This window comes from Plectropomus leopardus, chromosome 23, assembly GCF_008729295.1.
Source record: "Plectropomus leopardus isolate mb chromosome 23, YSFRI_Pleo_2.0, whole genome shotgun sequence".
NCBI classification, from domain to species: domain Eukaryota; kingdom Metazoa; phylum Chordata; class Actinopteri; order Perciformes; family Serranidae; genus Plectropomus; species Plectropomus leopardus.
In genome coordinates this window covers 8,981,365-8,994,556 of record NC_056485.1, presented here as the reverse complement: position 1 = coordinate 8,994,556, position 13,192 = coordinate 8,981,365, and the positions used below count along the sequence as shown (strand labels likewise).

General features: G+C 40.6%; 1 protein-coding gene across 6 annotated transcripts in view; it reads left to right on the top strand.

The window, feature by feature from the left end:
- Positions 1–13,192, top strand: part of LOC121962150 (nuclear factor 1 B-type-like) — a 69,286-nt gene that overhangs the window by 42,868 nt on the left and 13,226 nt on the right. For 3 of the 6 annotated variants that reach the window (XM_042512348.1, XM_042512351.1, XM_042512346.1), the window contains exons 4-7: positions 2,729–2,797; positions 6,086–6,206; positions 7,472–7,593; positions 12,967–13,098. In XM_042512348.1, the coding sequence (XP_042368282.1) occupies positions 2,729–2,797; positions 6,086–6,206; positions 7,472–7,593; positions 12,967–13,098 (444 nt within the window). Of the gene's footprint in view, positions 1–2,728; positions 2,798–6,085; positions 6,207–7,471; positions 7,594–12,963; positions 13,099–13,192 lie in introns of all 6 variants that reach the window. The other 3 variants (XM_042512347.1, XM_042512349.1, XM_042512345.1) reach the window with 1 other exon arrangement.

Below are 13,192 nucleotides of genomic sequence, written 5' to 3'. Positions count from 1 at the left end.
GCCTATGTACACCATAACTTACCTAGTTTATTTAAATAGTGTTGATCTGCTGTGAACTCAGTGACTTGCAGTCGAAATAGCAAAGCCTTTACTGTCAAAAAAACAAAAACTACTGTACCGCCTCAGGTGCATACTGTCCTTCGTCCCATGTGATCCAATGGCAACTCTATAGAAACGGCAACTCTTGAAACAACAAAAACATGAGATTTGTAGTATTTATTGTAATAAATTGGACTATATAAATGGACAAACCAAACTGACACATTTGTTTTTAAATAATAATTTAGGACTTAAAGTATTTTTTTGACTTCTATATGACATCTCTAGTTTTAATGGGTAACTTGGGCATTTTGTAAACCTGGTACCAATTTCCCCTATGTTTTTGGTAAAAGGCTGCAGTGTAACTGCTTGGTGCATTCGTGCACTGTCAGTTTGCATCCACTATAAGCGCTTGTTTTTTGCCACTGAAAGGCTCACATTGTTATTATAAGTGTATGACAACATAACAAGAAGGACCCTATGGAGAACTTTTTTGTGTTCAGATTCTTTTTGTTAAACCAGAAACAGCCCCAAAATTTCTAGAGCCAATAACACCAGACACCATTTAAATAAATAGTAATCCATAAATCGTAAAACACACTTTATTCAGAGTTGACAGAAGCAAAATAAAACTCACAAAAAACATCTTGGTTCATCTTATAACTGCTCCAGCAATCACCAACTCTGGTTGGTTAAAATAAACCCTTAATTTACCCAGTTAGGTGTGAAATAATGCTGGCTCTAGTCACGCTAAAATGACTGGTTAATTAAATAGGGTCTGGTGAGTTTGATGACAGCAGTTTCAAGGCTTAAAGAGGATCCTACTCTTTAACACAGGCCCTTTCTTTAAGTCATTTTGTTAGACATTTCTAATAACCTGATTCTGTCAGTGGCAAAAATAAGCTTTTTTAGTTGATGTAAATTGATGGTAAACACATGGCATTTGTGGTTGCATTGCAGCCTTTTTTCACTGCTGCCAGCTGCAGCGCTCTCTCTAAATACTGGACCAGTTTCAAAAACTGTTGTTCCTGTTAGTCGCTTCGACACAAAAAATGGGAAAGTAGAGTCCAGGTTAAAAAAAAAAAAAAACAGCACCGTTTATCTTTGGATGTAGTGCGGAGGAATGAAATTAGATGAGATCATTTGTATCGTCATCATCCTAAAAAAAGACACTGAAAATCTGGATTGAAAACGTTGCAGCAGATTGCACCTTTGGCTGGTAGCTGAGTGTGTCATGGTGAGCCAGCTGTAGAGAATATTCCTGACAGCGCTGTTGTTCCCCTGGACTGACCTGCGCTGTGTCGTCATGATATTGGAATGAAAATAGTTCGAGAAGTATAATTAGTTTTCTACCTCAAGAGCAGGTTCTACCGACGCAGGTGCCAAGGAAAACATGCTAGTGAGCCAATGACTCAGGCCTTGGAGGCCCTCGGCAGTGGCACAGTTCCCCGCAAAAGCCGTTGGCTCACTTGAGGCATGAGGCTTTGTAGGTGCCAATCGAGCCGCCCGCCTATCTTTCTGGCGCGGCCTCGAGTGCCCTTGGCAGCGCATCAAAGCCGAGCCGGAGTCATTTGGGTGTCAATAACTTGTCTGGCTGTTTTATTTGACTTACAGCCTCTGATGAGTGTTGCTGAGTCCTCGGCAGGTCATGCAGAACACAACAAATGCCTTAACACTGCAAAAAATATAAATCATAATTAGCATTTGCTCAGTATAAAAATAGTGTTCTGAAAGCTGCGTCAGACAGTTTATGTACGCTGGAAAAAGCAAATAACCCTTAATAAAAATACTGCAGTGAATGACTCTTTAAAGTGGATATCTCTTGCTGTGATAATGTATATTAGCGTAACAGTGTCAATATTGACAGCTATGAAGATCTGCTTGTGTATTTGATCATATGGGCAGCGCCTGTAGCTCAGTGCGGGCCCTGTTTGTTGTACTCGCAGCAGCAGGAGTTCTCCCTCCTCCTCACACACCTGTCCTGTCACTCTACTGCACTGCACACAGTGGTTTTCTGCAGTTACTTTAAATGCTATAACTGGAAAAAAACACCAAAACAGAAGGGTTTTTTTTCATAATACACTCATTTTTACATCAACAACCACAGCTAAAATCTCATTAAAAATAGGATAAAATAAGGACAACCTACAGAGAGAATTAGCATGAAAAATACTGGATGAACAGAGATTGTTGTTCTCAGGAGTAGACACTGAAAAGTTCTCTTTTGTTTTTACAGTTTTTAAGTGATATTATGCGGTGAATGTACCTGTGTATTTGTCTGTGATTGATTGATGACCTCCTCCTGTTTTTGCATAATCTTGCATTTTTTTCTAAATATAAAACATTTTTTAAAAAATGATTAAAAATATTAAAGAGAAAACTGATTGAGCACCTATAAACAAGACTTATTTCAGACTGAATAAATATATTACCTGTTTCAGTTGTTTACTACTGAAGATAATGCTTTATTGACAACAAACAAAAAGAAAAGAAAATGTCTGTCAAGCTTCGTCCAAAATAATACGGAGTGGATGAGATTTGGGAGACATACTGAACGCAATGTTACTGTTCACACTCAAATAAATATGTAGCATGGAGGGAGAATCACCAACTCTGAAAGTATAAAAGCATTTGATAAATGAAAACCGTGACAGCAATAATGATTTCATGATTTTCTGTATTTCTACAGTCTACTTGGAAGACAGTTTCATCAAATCAGGAGTCTTCAGTGTTACAGAACTGGTGCGAGTGTCCAGAAGTAAGTACATAACGTGATTTGTTTGCTCACACACACACACACACACACACACACACACACACACACACACACACACACACACACACACACACTGGTGTTTTCAGGTATTCTTTGACTTATCACTGATTTGCCCTCTGCTCAAGCTGGGCGGCGCTACACTGGGATTCACATGAGGACACCAAAGTCTACAAGAATGTTAGTGGTGTAAATTTTCCTGCCCTACTAGGAGCAACCTTGTAAATATGAGATTCAGTGATATATCAAACAATCAGAGTTTATACGCGCCCACGCAGTCCTGAGAAGCGGCCTAAAAGTGTGTCCTGTTTTGCTCAGAAGAGACTCTTTGATTTGTAAGAGATTCTGTAACTCTGAGTTTTTCTTCCAATCCCAGCCTTTGTATATTTACTGAAATCTACCATACAACTGTGGTGTAGTAAATCCAGTTTTGCCAGTCTGCTTTTGCAATAAGAGAACACTTGAATGTGCAGCCATTTGTACGAGCCTGTGTGCATCTGTATAGACATGTCTGCCCTCCATGAAGCCGTTGACGGTTGTTCAGTCCTCTCTACTCTGATAACTGAGGGCGCCCCGAGGCACCGTTTTCCTGTACTTGAGCTCTGGAACATGCCTGTGGCACACAAAGACTCCAGTCACCCCCAATAACCTGTGTTTAAAAGAGGCATACCTGTGTTGCGCTGTCTGTGTGTTATAGTACGCGCCAGTCAATTCCGGTCCTGTGGTTTGACTTAGAGTGTTGTGTAATTCCTGTTCAGTGCAGTCAGAAACACTGAAGTGCAGTTAAAGTCAATGACAGCCAAAACTGCAGGGGAGGGGGTTAAACTAAGTCAATCTGTAAAAAAAAGGCAACTATTTTAATAACTGATTAACAAATTAAGCCAGACTGTAGGTGTCATTTCATTTTTGCATTTTTTAAATGCACCAATTTGTCACAATTCTGCATCAATTTATGGTGTAAATGTGTTAATTTTGTCAAAACAAAAGTATGCTATTTTAATGTTATAATAGAGGGGGTAAATTCACATGTTCCAAAATTCAGAGTGGGACTTGTCCTTGTCCTCTGTGTCCTCCCACCCCCTGACATCTACACATATGAAAACAGGCAATCTGAAAATGTCAAATTGGTTTGAAAAAATCTGGATAATTTTTAACACATTTCCAACATTTCATACAAGGAGCAATTAGTCTTGAAAATAATCAGCAGAGTAATTGATGATGAAAATAATTGTTAGTTGTGACCCTAAACTAATGACCACTTTAAGTGTCCCAGAGACGAGTAGAAATGTCCACCACTCTATGAATTCCTACGCTATCTTACAGTCGTACACCCTTTAACTTGCAACTAGAAAATAAAGAATTTTCACATTTGAAATTCTCAAATTATCAAAAAACTTTATCACATTTTATCCTTTTACATATGAATGGATTGATAACTAATAGCTTTTAAAGCTGACCTTGGTTTCAGTTTACCTGCCGTATCAAAGTGTCTCCGATGTAGGAGCTCAAACCAGGTTGTCTTGACTGTCTCCTACATCATGCTCTGAAAGACAGAACCTATCCGTTCCAATGCTCAGAGACTGAATCTCCTTTGAAAAGGCTGTGTTTTTGTTTAGTGTTTAATTTGCCCCCTGACCAGATGGCCGCTGCTCCAGCGTGTTTGCTCTCATGTGACCGAGCCCGGTTTCACTAAAGCCCGACTGAAGTCGAGCTGGAATTTTAAAAAGGTCGACGGACACACAGGAATTGTCACTCACTCAGCCGGTCACTCCCTGGGAAGATATCTAAGCAGCCGCTCGTCCGTCATCGCGCTTCTCTCCCAACTCTCCAGGCTGTTGAGACATTCTTTGAAGTCCATCAAAGGGAGCTGCGGAGTTCAAGGCTGACTTGCAATCCAGCATTTCGACGAGGACACTCATTAATGCAACAGGAGCCTCGGCTGCAAGATATTTTGTCAACAGAAAATGTGGGCATGCACAGGCAAATGAATGAATGTGGATTCATGAAGACCGTACATTTTTCCTCTTATATAGTAAAATGAGGTAATCTGCTGGAGGAAGCACTGTGTGGCAATGGTTTACAGCATCATTGTTTCATTTTCTGTTTTTTTTTTTTTTTCCTTTAGCTTAAAAGTCAAAGCTCAAATTATTAAATGAGATGACAGGCAGGGCAGCCAAGTGGCAGAGCAAATATTAAGCTGAGCCAAGACGACAGAAAGAGAAACCAGCACAGACAGAGATGGTTGGGGGTATCCTCAGCCATGAATGAAAAAAAAAAAAAATCAAAACAATGGTCTTGTATTCAGCGTCCTCGAGCCGGATGCATTCCTCCACAGACAGCTCGGTATGGGTAGCAGCGGGTAGGGGCCTTTGCCAGGGCTACAGTGGGCTGCCAGGGCGGAGGCTGGCGGAGGGATCGTGCCAGTGGTGAACCTCAGACCACAACAGACGGCGCCACACACTCCATCCTCTCATCGACTCCAAACCAACCAACCGCTCGAGCTGCAGGCTGCCTCGCGGGCCACACACTAAAGAGAGAGAGAGAGACATAGAGAGAGAGTGAGGATGGGTGGTGAACTCCTTTTGTTCTGTAAACACTGGCCCGGCCTCCCTTGAAACAATATCCCTCACCTTGACCACAGTGAGAAAAACAACACCTACTACCCACTGTAAATCACTATGCGGTAAAACTGCTGAGTATTATACTGCAGCATGGAGAAGAGAAAAAATGTTGATGATTGTGAATTTGGTTTCAAGTTCACTGAGATTGCCTTGAACTTTTGATGCATCACAAATTATTTTATGAACAAACAGCCTGCTTTTGGTGCTTTTAGCTATAAAATACACTGTTGTCTTACTGCTGTGTATTTACATATTTAGTGTGTCTTTTTCGTGCCACATATAAATAAGATTGACTTAATTATAATAATAAAATAGAGGTTCATCCATACTCAGAAAACGCAGCTACAGTAAACTTTCTTGTGTTCAGCCACTTTGGAAAGCAGCGCCTTGTTAATCACACTGCTCAGCAGAAATGCCTGTGATGGTCAGACAGTTAACCTGTGAATAGGGAGCGCTTAATTTGATACACAGGGCCTCTAAACACAAAGCGTCAATAACAGTCAGTCAGGCTATTGTGCAATTAATTGTGCATCTCTAGATGCGAGGATAGGGAGAGACGTGGCGCTCAATCGCACAGCACTGCTGACATTGAACTCTTTGCAGTGATTACAGCATAACTGTCTCTCTTTTGTTTTCTCCGTGTCCTCTACAGTGCCCATCACCCACGGTGCTGCGGTAAACTTCTCCATGGTCGACATGCCCAGCCAACCCTACTATCATGACCTGAACTCCAGCGTGGGGCTGCACCGCTCCCTGTCCTCCCCTCCCGGCAGGTGAGTGCAAGTTACAGTGACAAAGTTGGGCAGAGAATTTCATAGAAGCGACACTGTATGTTGTTATTAATACTGAAATAACATGTTATACGTCAGTACGAAAAAAAAGTGAAAATGAAGGGAGCTTTCAACCTTCAGACAGATCCAGGCTAGCTGTTTCCCCTTGACTTCCAGTCTTTATGCTAATCTACGCAAACCATCGCCAGGCACTACCCTTATATTGAGCATACACATATAAGAGTGGCAACTATCTTCTTGTTCAAGTCATGGCAACAAGGTTAAAATATGCATTTCCAAAACATGTTAAACAGGAGAGTTGACTCCAAAATCTCAAACACATATTTTTCTTCATACCTGTAGAGCCATTTATCAATCTAGATCAATCTACCAGTCAAGCTGCCTGTAGAGCTGTTTATCAGTCTAGATTGTTTTGGTGTGAGTTGCTAAGTGTTGACTCTCGGCCAGTGGTGCTGATAGTGCCAATTTTTTACTTTTTTTAAATTCAACAGCAATGTCTCTTTATTCTTTTTGTAACTTTTTTTTATTGGCTCATATGAACGCACAAAAACAAAATGCACAACCAAATGAACATGACTTTTCAATAATTTAAAAGGGAAAATAAGTAAATAAATAAGTTAGTAAATAAGAAAATAAATGAAATAAAAAGATGAACAAAAACTAAAATAGAATGAACAAATAAATGGGTGGGAAAAAGGGGGAGGGTGATTTAATAAATAAAAGCAGTAAAATAGAATGGGGTAGAAAATATGGTTAGCTAGCAGTCGATGCACACTTCCCTGTGCTTGATAATACAGCAAACGGATATAGTTTGAAAATAGTTCCACCATGAAACTGCTCATAACAAGGTCTGTGGATTATCTTTAGTAATGGGTCATGGTTTCTGGAAAAACATTTTGAGTTTTTCATATGTGTTTTTTGGCGCTTTGAGCACCACAAGCTGAGTGCCGTCTAGTTCCGTTATATGGGAGAGAAGACAGACATCTCCAATACCGATATTTCCAACACTCTCACACCAAAACAATCTAGTTTGATCACCAGCACTACAGGTAAGAAGTAAAATATGTCTTCTGGATTTTGGGAAGAACTAGCCCTTTAACTAAACCTTCACATAATGCATAAAATCTGCACCAAATATGCACACCAACTGGCCCAAATCAGTGCAGAATTCATTTCGCACTCGTTAAAGTCATGGTATAAAAAAATCACTGCCTGTGTTAAACCATAAGCTTCTCCATGTGTTACAGCAAAAGGCCCAAAACCGTCAACATGGAGGAGAACATGGACACCAGCCCGACAGGACCTGACTTCTACTCGTCACCCAGCTCACCTGCCAGCAGTCGGGCAAACTGGCACGATAGAGACGGAGGTGATTTTCCTGTTTGCATTTAACCACCTTTATTTACCTGTAGAAGGTTTGTCAGCCTTGAATACACTTTGTCAGTATCACCCTCCATCGCATTCACAGTCACACAAACACCCCGAGTCAGGGGAACAGCCCTTGTGCGATCACATTCTCGCGCAGCTCAGCGCTGCACGGCGGCACGTTGACAGAATTTAATGAGGGACGGGAGAGCGTTACTCATTTCACCCTCATCGCATGCAAATAGACGTGATCAAAGCGAACACCTCACGTTGTTTTTTAACAGCAGCTGAACTCTCTTTAACTCTCAGCCTTGTCAGAAGCTACTGTACATCAATGCCGCCACCCGTTTCATTGCGGATGAACTGCATCTGGTTTCTCTGCACACGAACCTGTTCAACTCTCTTAAAATACATACCATGACAGAGATAGCCCCTGGCATCGTCAGCCATATAAATGTTTCAACCCATTTGAACCGCTGTCTGAATGTAAATCTGTATTCCCTCACACCTGTCGCTTACACAAAGGAAACATTGGATCCCACAAAACAGAGAGTCCGTTATGAGAACAAAGTGTTCCAGCTGAAATTCCTGACTCGGTGTCTAACAAAAAACAGCACTCTATTTTCACCACAGTTAAACTTTAAGATTTCAATTTTACTTTCATACGAGTGCAAGTTGTGTGTGTTCAGATATTGGGTGTATCTTTTTTTCTTCATACACAGATAGCTGAAACACCTTTTAGAGAGATATCCCTATTTATAAACCTCATGTAGAGCTGTTGGAGCTGCGGGGCAAACGTGTCAGATGACTTTTAATCAGGAAATCAGGCTATACGTCTTGGCTGAACTTTAGAGAAATTCCCCCATCAGTTGAGTTTCAATGATCACCTTTAAGGCACAGGACTAGTAAGAAGGGAATTAGGAAATAAAGCTCATCTAATGAGCTCATACATAGGGCTTACTGGATCTGGAAAAAAGAAGGGATGCGTGTATTGGAGGAAGAAGCTGTCTTGCACACTTTTTTTAAGCGCGAGGGAGAAAGTGAGATCCTCACGGGACAGCTCGCATGTCTCATTGTCTCCTGGTGCAGAGCAGAGCCCATCACCCTTTTAATTAAGGCCTCACTGTCCCGTGTTTCCGGATCATTCTCACTCTCTGCTGACTTCTTTCCACACTCTGCTGCCCGCGCTGCCCCTGGATTTTACCAGCAGAGGTGGGAGGAAACGTTTTGTCAGACAAAATGATTAAAAGAAAATGTCCCACCTTTTTCCTCAGTAAGACATAGTGTGGTTTAAGCCAGTGGTCCCCAACCCTTTTCCTTAAAGAACCCCTTTTCTATCATTTAATTAACTGACTGCCCCTAAATGACATATTTTATGGATATTTTAGATTTTATTAAAATGCTTAACAACAACAGTACAGAACAACTGATAAACTGTCTAATAAAGGCAAATAGTGAATGCAATAATTGCAGGAAGTTTGTGTAAAATGAGCACTTTGGATGAATTTTCTGCAGATTATTCCCTGTGAATACTGCATCAGAGATGAACTTTCTAGATATTTATAGGCACTTTTTTATGATTCTCTGTTTTTATTTATTTATGTTTTATTTTTAACAATCAAGCATACTTAATAGGCTTGACAGGAAGGCAATCCAGGCACTCCATAAGTGTGAGAAACGTGAAAATACAAGGAGGAATTACATTAAAAAGCCTTTATTATAGTGGCTAAATCATTAAAAAAGCCAACATGTCTCGTCCAGTACCAGTCTTCGTCAGGGTTTTAAATACATATGCATTATAGATACAGCACCACCTATATAGCAGCAGGAACTAATAGGAAGTCATCACGTAAACCAGATGATGAAATTACTTAATAGCTTCTTTTTTGACAAATTAATTAATTTCCTCTCCTTGAAACTTGGCTGGTGTTCTACTAGCTCTTTTTAAAAAAAAAAAAGAGATTGCATGAATTGTTGACATAGGCCTACTCTATGTTTAAAAAATGTTTTTTTTACACCCCTTAAAATCAAGAAGGCCTTACGACCCCCCTTGAGCCTTTAGCAACCCCAAGTGGGGGTCGGGACCCCCAGGTTGGGAACCAGTGGTTTAAATTTTTGTTTTAACTTTGTGCACCTTCTTGTTTTTGTTTTTCTATCCAGTCCTCTTTTCAAATTTCAATATAATAAGTAGGGAGGCAGAGAGAGGAAAACACCAGATGACACACGAGAGACACACCACTGGTGGGATTCCACCACAGCCCAATGTGGGTACTCGAAAATGCAGCCTGTCCCTTTGCACAAGGCCTGGGAGCATTGCTCTGCGTAAACTTAGACGCTTTGGGGCGAGGAGAAAGGGAAAGCAGTGGGTAGGAAACTCTCCAAAGACAGCCATTATTCTGTCAGGAGAGAATAAATGCGAAGTGGGGCGATATTAAACCCATATGAGGCCTCCCAAGTGCCAAGCGGTCAATTCTCGCACATGGTTGTCGTTCGACAAAAACCTCCCCATGTAGAGGGAGAAATTGTTTCTGTCTTGTATTTTTCTCTGCGAAAGTACTGCTCAAATTAAGATTTTTTGGTTTCTTTTTTGGTGGGATTTTTTAATATGAAGGTACACGCTTAGTCTGGTCTAAATGGAAAAAATAAGCACTTTGGACTTTTTATTTAAACATTTGTATTTAGTGTTTAATTTCTGGTAATTAATTGTCCAGTTTAATTTCCCAAGGCAGTCCAGTTGATTCTCTGGAGTATTTCATTAGCAGAAGAGGAAAAACGGAATACCTTTATCACAGAAAATATTTCCTATTTCGACGTGAAAACATGAAGCAGTGATATCAATCTTCTCCAAGGTATTTCTCCCTCTGACATAAAAATGAAAGCACTTAAGCCTGTATCCTCTTGCAACCTCAGAGTGGGAAATCCCCGTGAATTCCAGCCACCTTTGTCGCTCTCTTTCTCTGGAGATGAGTGATTCTTCCCGTCACTCGGGTGGATCCTTCCCTGTTGTGGGAGGGAAAGGGCAGTTAATACTATGGAAATGCATCAACAACAGCTTATTTTGAGGGGGAAAGAGATAGATGATTTGAAAGTTATACACCCCAAGAATCTGAGACAGACCAGAAAAGCACTTGATGAATGTTCATAGAAGAAGCACGAGCAGACGTAGGCCATTGCCTCTCGCATCTATTTGTTATCACGTTCCCTTCAGACACTGTGTCTCACCATGGAAAATTGAAAACCGCACAGCCGTGACAGCAGAACATTGCTCATGAAAGTGTAGAGCGGCAATAATGAGCAACTTGTAAGAGTTTGTGCACATACTTTTTGAGTTTATAGAACTGCGCAAATTTTCTAAACAAATTTCATGTCCTCTGCCGAGCCTTCAGGATTATTCATGGGGAATTACAGTAGCTTGTCAGACACCGTGTAAGGCCGAGGCGAGCAGATGTTACAGTGTAATGTTCTATTTAAGATTACGTGAGGGTCTTGAAATTCTTAAATCCCATTTGAGCGACCGGCTGCTTTACAACTGTGCATCAGATCACTGGATTTAATTGTCTGCTCAGCTCAGACATGACAAAAGCTGAATTTTCACAGGACTCACATTTCTTGGGAATGTCCAGTGATTTGCAATGATTCCAGCGATTAGGAGTGATTTTGACCTTTTGTGTGTCTGTAATTTGCTGGATACATTTTCCCTTGTTTTCTGCATTTGCTTAAGACAGCGTGCTCTTGCTAATACTAATCCCACACAGATCGAATTCTGTCTAATTTCAACGGTAATTCATTTTTGGCCCTTAATTCATTCCATTTGTGAGAAATGGAAGCATTAGTGGAAGCTGGAGGGAAATGTTTTGATTTATTTTCAGCAACACACCTCAAGTTGACGCTATTAAAAAAAAAGTTGCTGTTTGTTTTTGTGCACCAGTGAAATCATTTTACTTTTTTGTCTGTAAAGAAAATATTCAATACAACAAAGAAGTTTGGACAAATTCCTCATGTTTCTGCCTTGTAATCCAGCAGTGGCACCCCCAAAATTTTTTCACATGGGTGGCCAGATGGGACCACTGAAAAACTTTGGGTGGCACACCAAAACCACAAGACGTAACTGAATTTCAGGAATTGGCTTATGCTATTGAACTATAGGCTTCTTAAAATGTCAATATGGAAAGTTTAGGAATTGCATAATGATATACTTTCGCTGCTATTTTACAGTTAATATTCCTAATTATCTGATATACATAGAATAATACTGGTACAGTTAACATTTTGAGTTCCAGGACAATCGTGTTTTATATCTGTATATATGTGTTAGATGTGTACTTTAAATAGGCCGGTTGTCCTTTGCCTTGAGTAAAACAAATATACAGCTTTAATTTGAAGGAGTACATTGACTGTAAGAAACAAAACATTTACTTGAAGGTAGATGTCCCCCTCAAACTTCAAGTTTAGGGGAGACATAAAACCCATTTTTATTCAGATGTGTCATGTCAGTTGTTCCCTTAACAGAATTTCGCCAACAGAATTTTGGATTGTTATTTATCCCCCTTCCTAAACCGACATATCCTAGTAGAATGGTTCCTATGATATCCTATGAAAATTCACCCACAACAGTTTGCATGATATCCTATGAATTCTCGCCCCATGTATGATGTTAGGTTCTTAGTCTTAAGTTACATAATTAACATAAAGTCGTAGAGGTGAGGTTCAGGCAAGTAAATTTACTGTCAGGTTAAGGAATGAAAACACGGTGAGGACACACCTGAAAATGACTCAGAGTTTGCTCAAAATTTACATGGTTCTGAAAGTCTCAGGCCAAACCCATCCACCACCCCAACCTGCTTCCTTACAAGACCTCTCAGGAACACCTCCTTGTTTATTCCAGTCAACACATTAGTCATGTGATCACAGCTTTCCAAAATACGTGGGTTATGCAAAAATGAATGGCTCATGATTAAGTATGATATGTATGAATTAGGATGCATTACTTTTGGTAGGAAAACATACCAACACTTTATGAGAACAGCCTGCCTGAACAGGTATGTCAACATGGTTTGTACTATTGGATGCCTTGTGTTATTGAGTTTCACAAGACACCACTATCCTAAAAAATGAGCATGCTCCAGCCTTTTAAAGATAGTTATATTGGCCTCCAATTATTTTCACCAGGGGGGCCAGCAATTGTATCTGGTGGGCCAAGGCCCCCCCGGCTCCCGCTCTGCTCCGCCACTGTAGTCCTGTACAAATATGCCCAAAGAGATTATCAAAGACTTTAACAACTTTCAAGAGTTTGAATAATTAATGAGGCATCTACAAATGTGACCTTGAGCTTGCATTCATGTGTTTGTGTGCCTGTGTGTGTTTTCCCCACTAGCAGACATGTCCTCTCCCACCATGAAGAAGCCAGAGAAGCCGCTGTTCAGCCCCACCTCCCCGCAGGACTCCTCACCTAGACTCAGCACTTTCCCTCAGCCTCATCACCCAGGCCTAACAGGTGTAGGACACAGTGGTGAGTCACCGGTGACTTTAACTACCGGCTCTCTTTTAAATCTGAAGCTCTCATCGACTTTTCCCCCTCATAAATGCAGTTGAAAAATCCATGT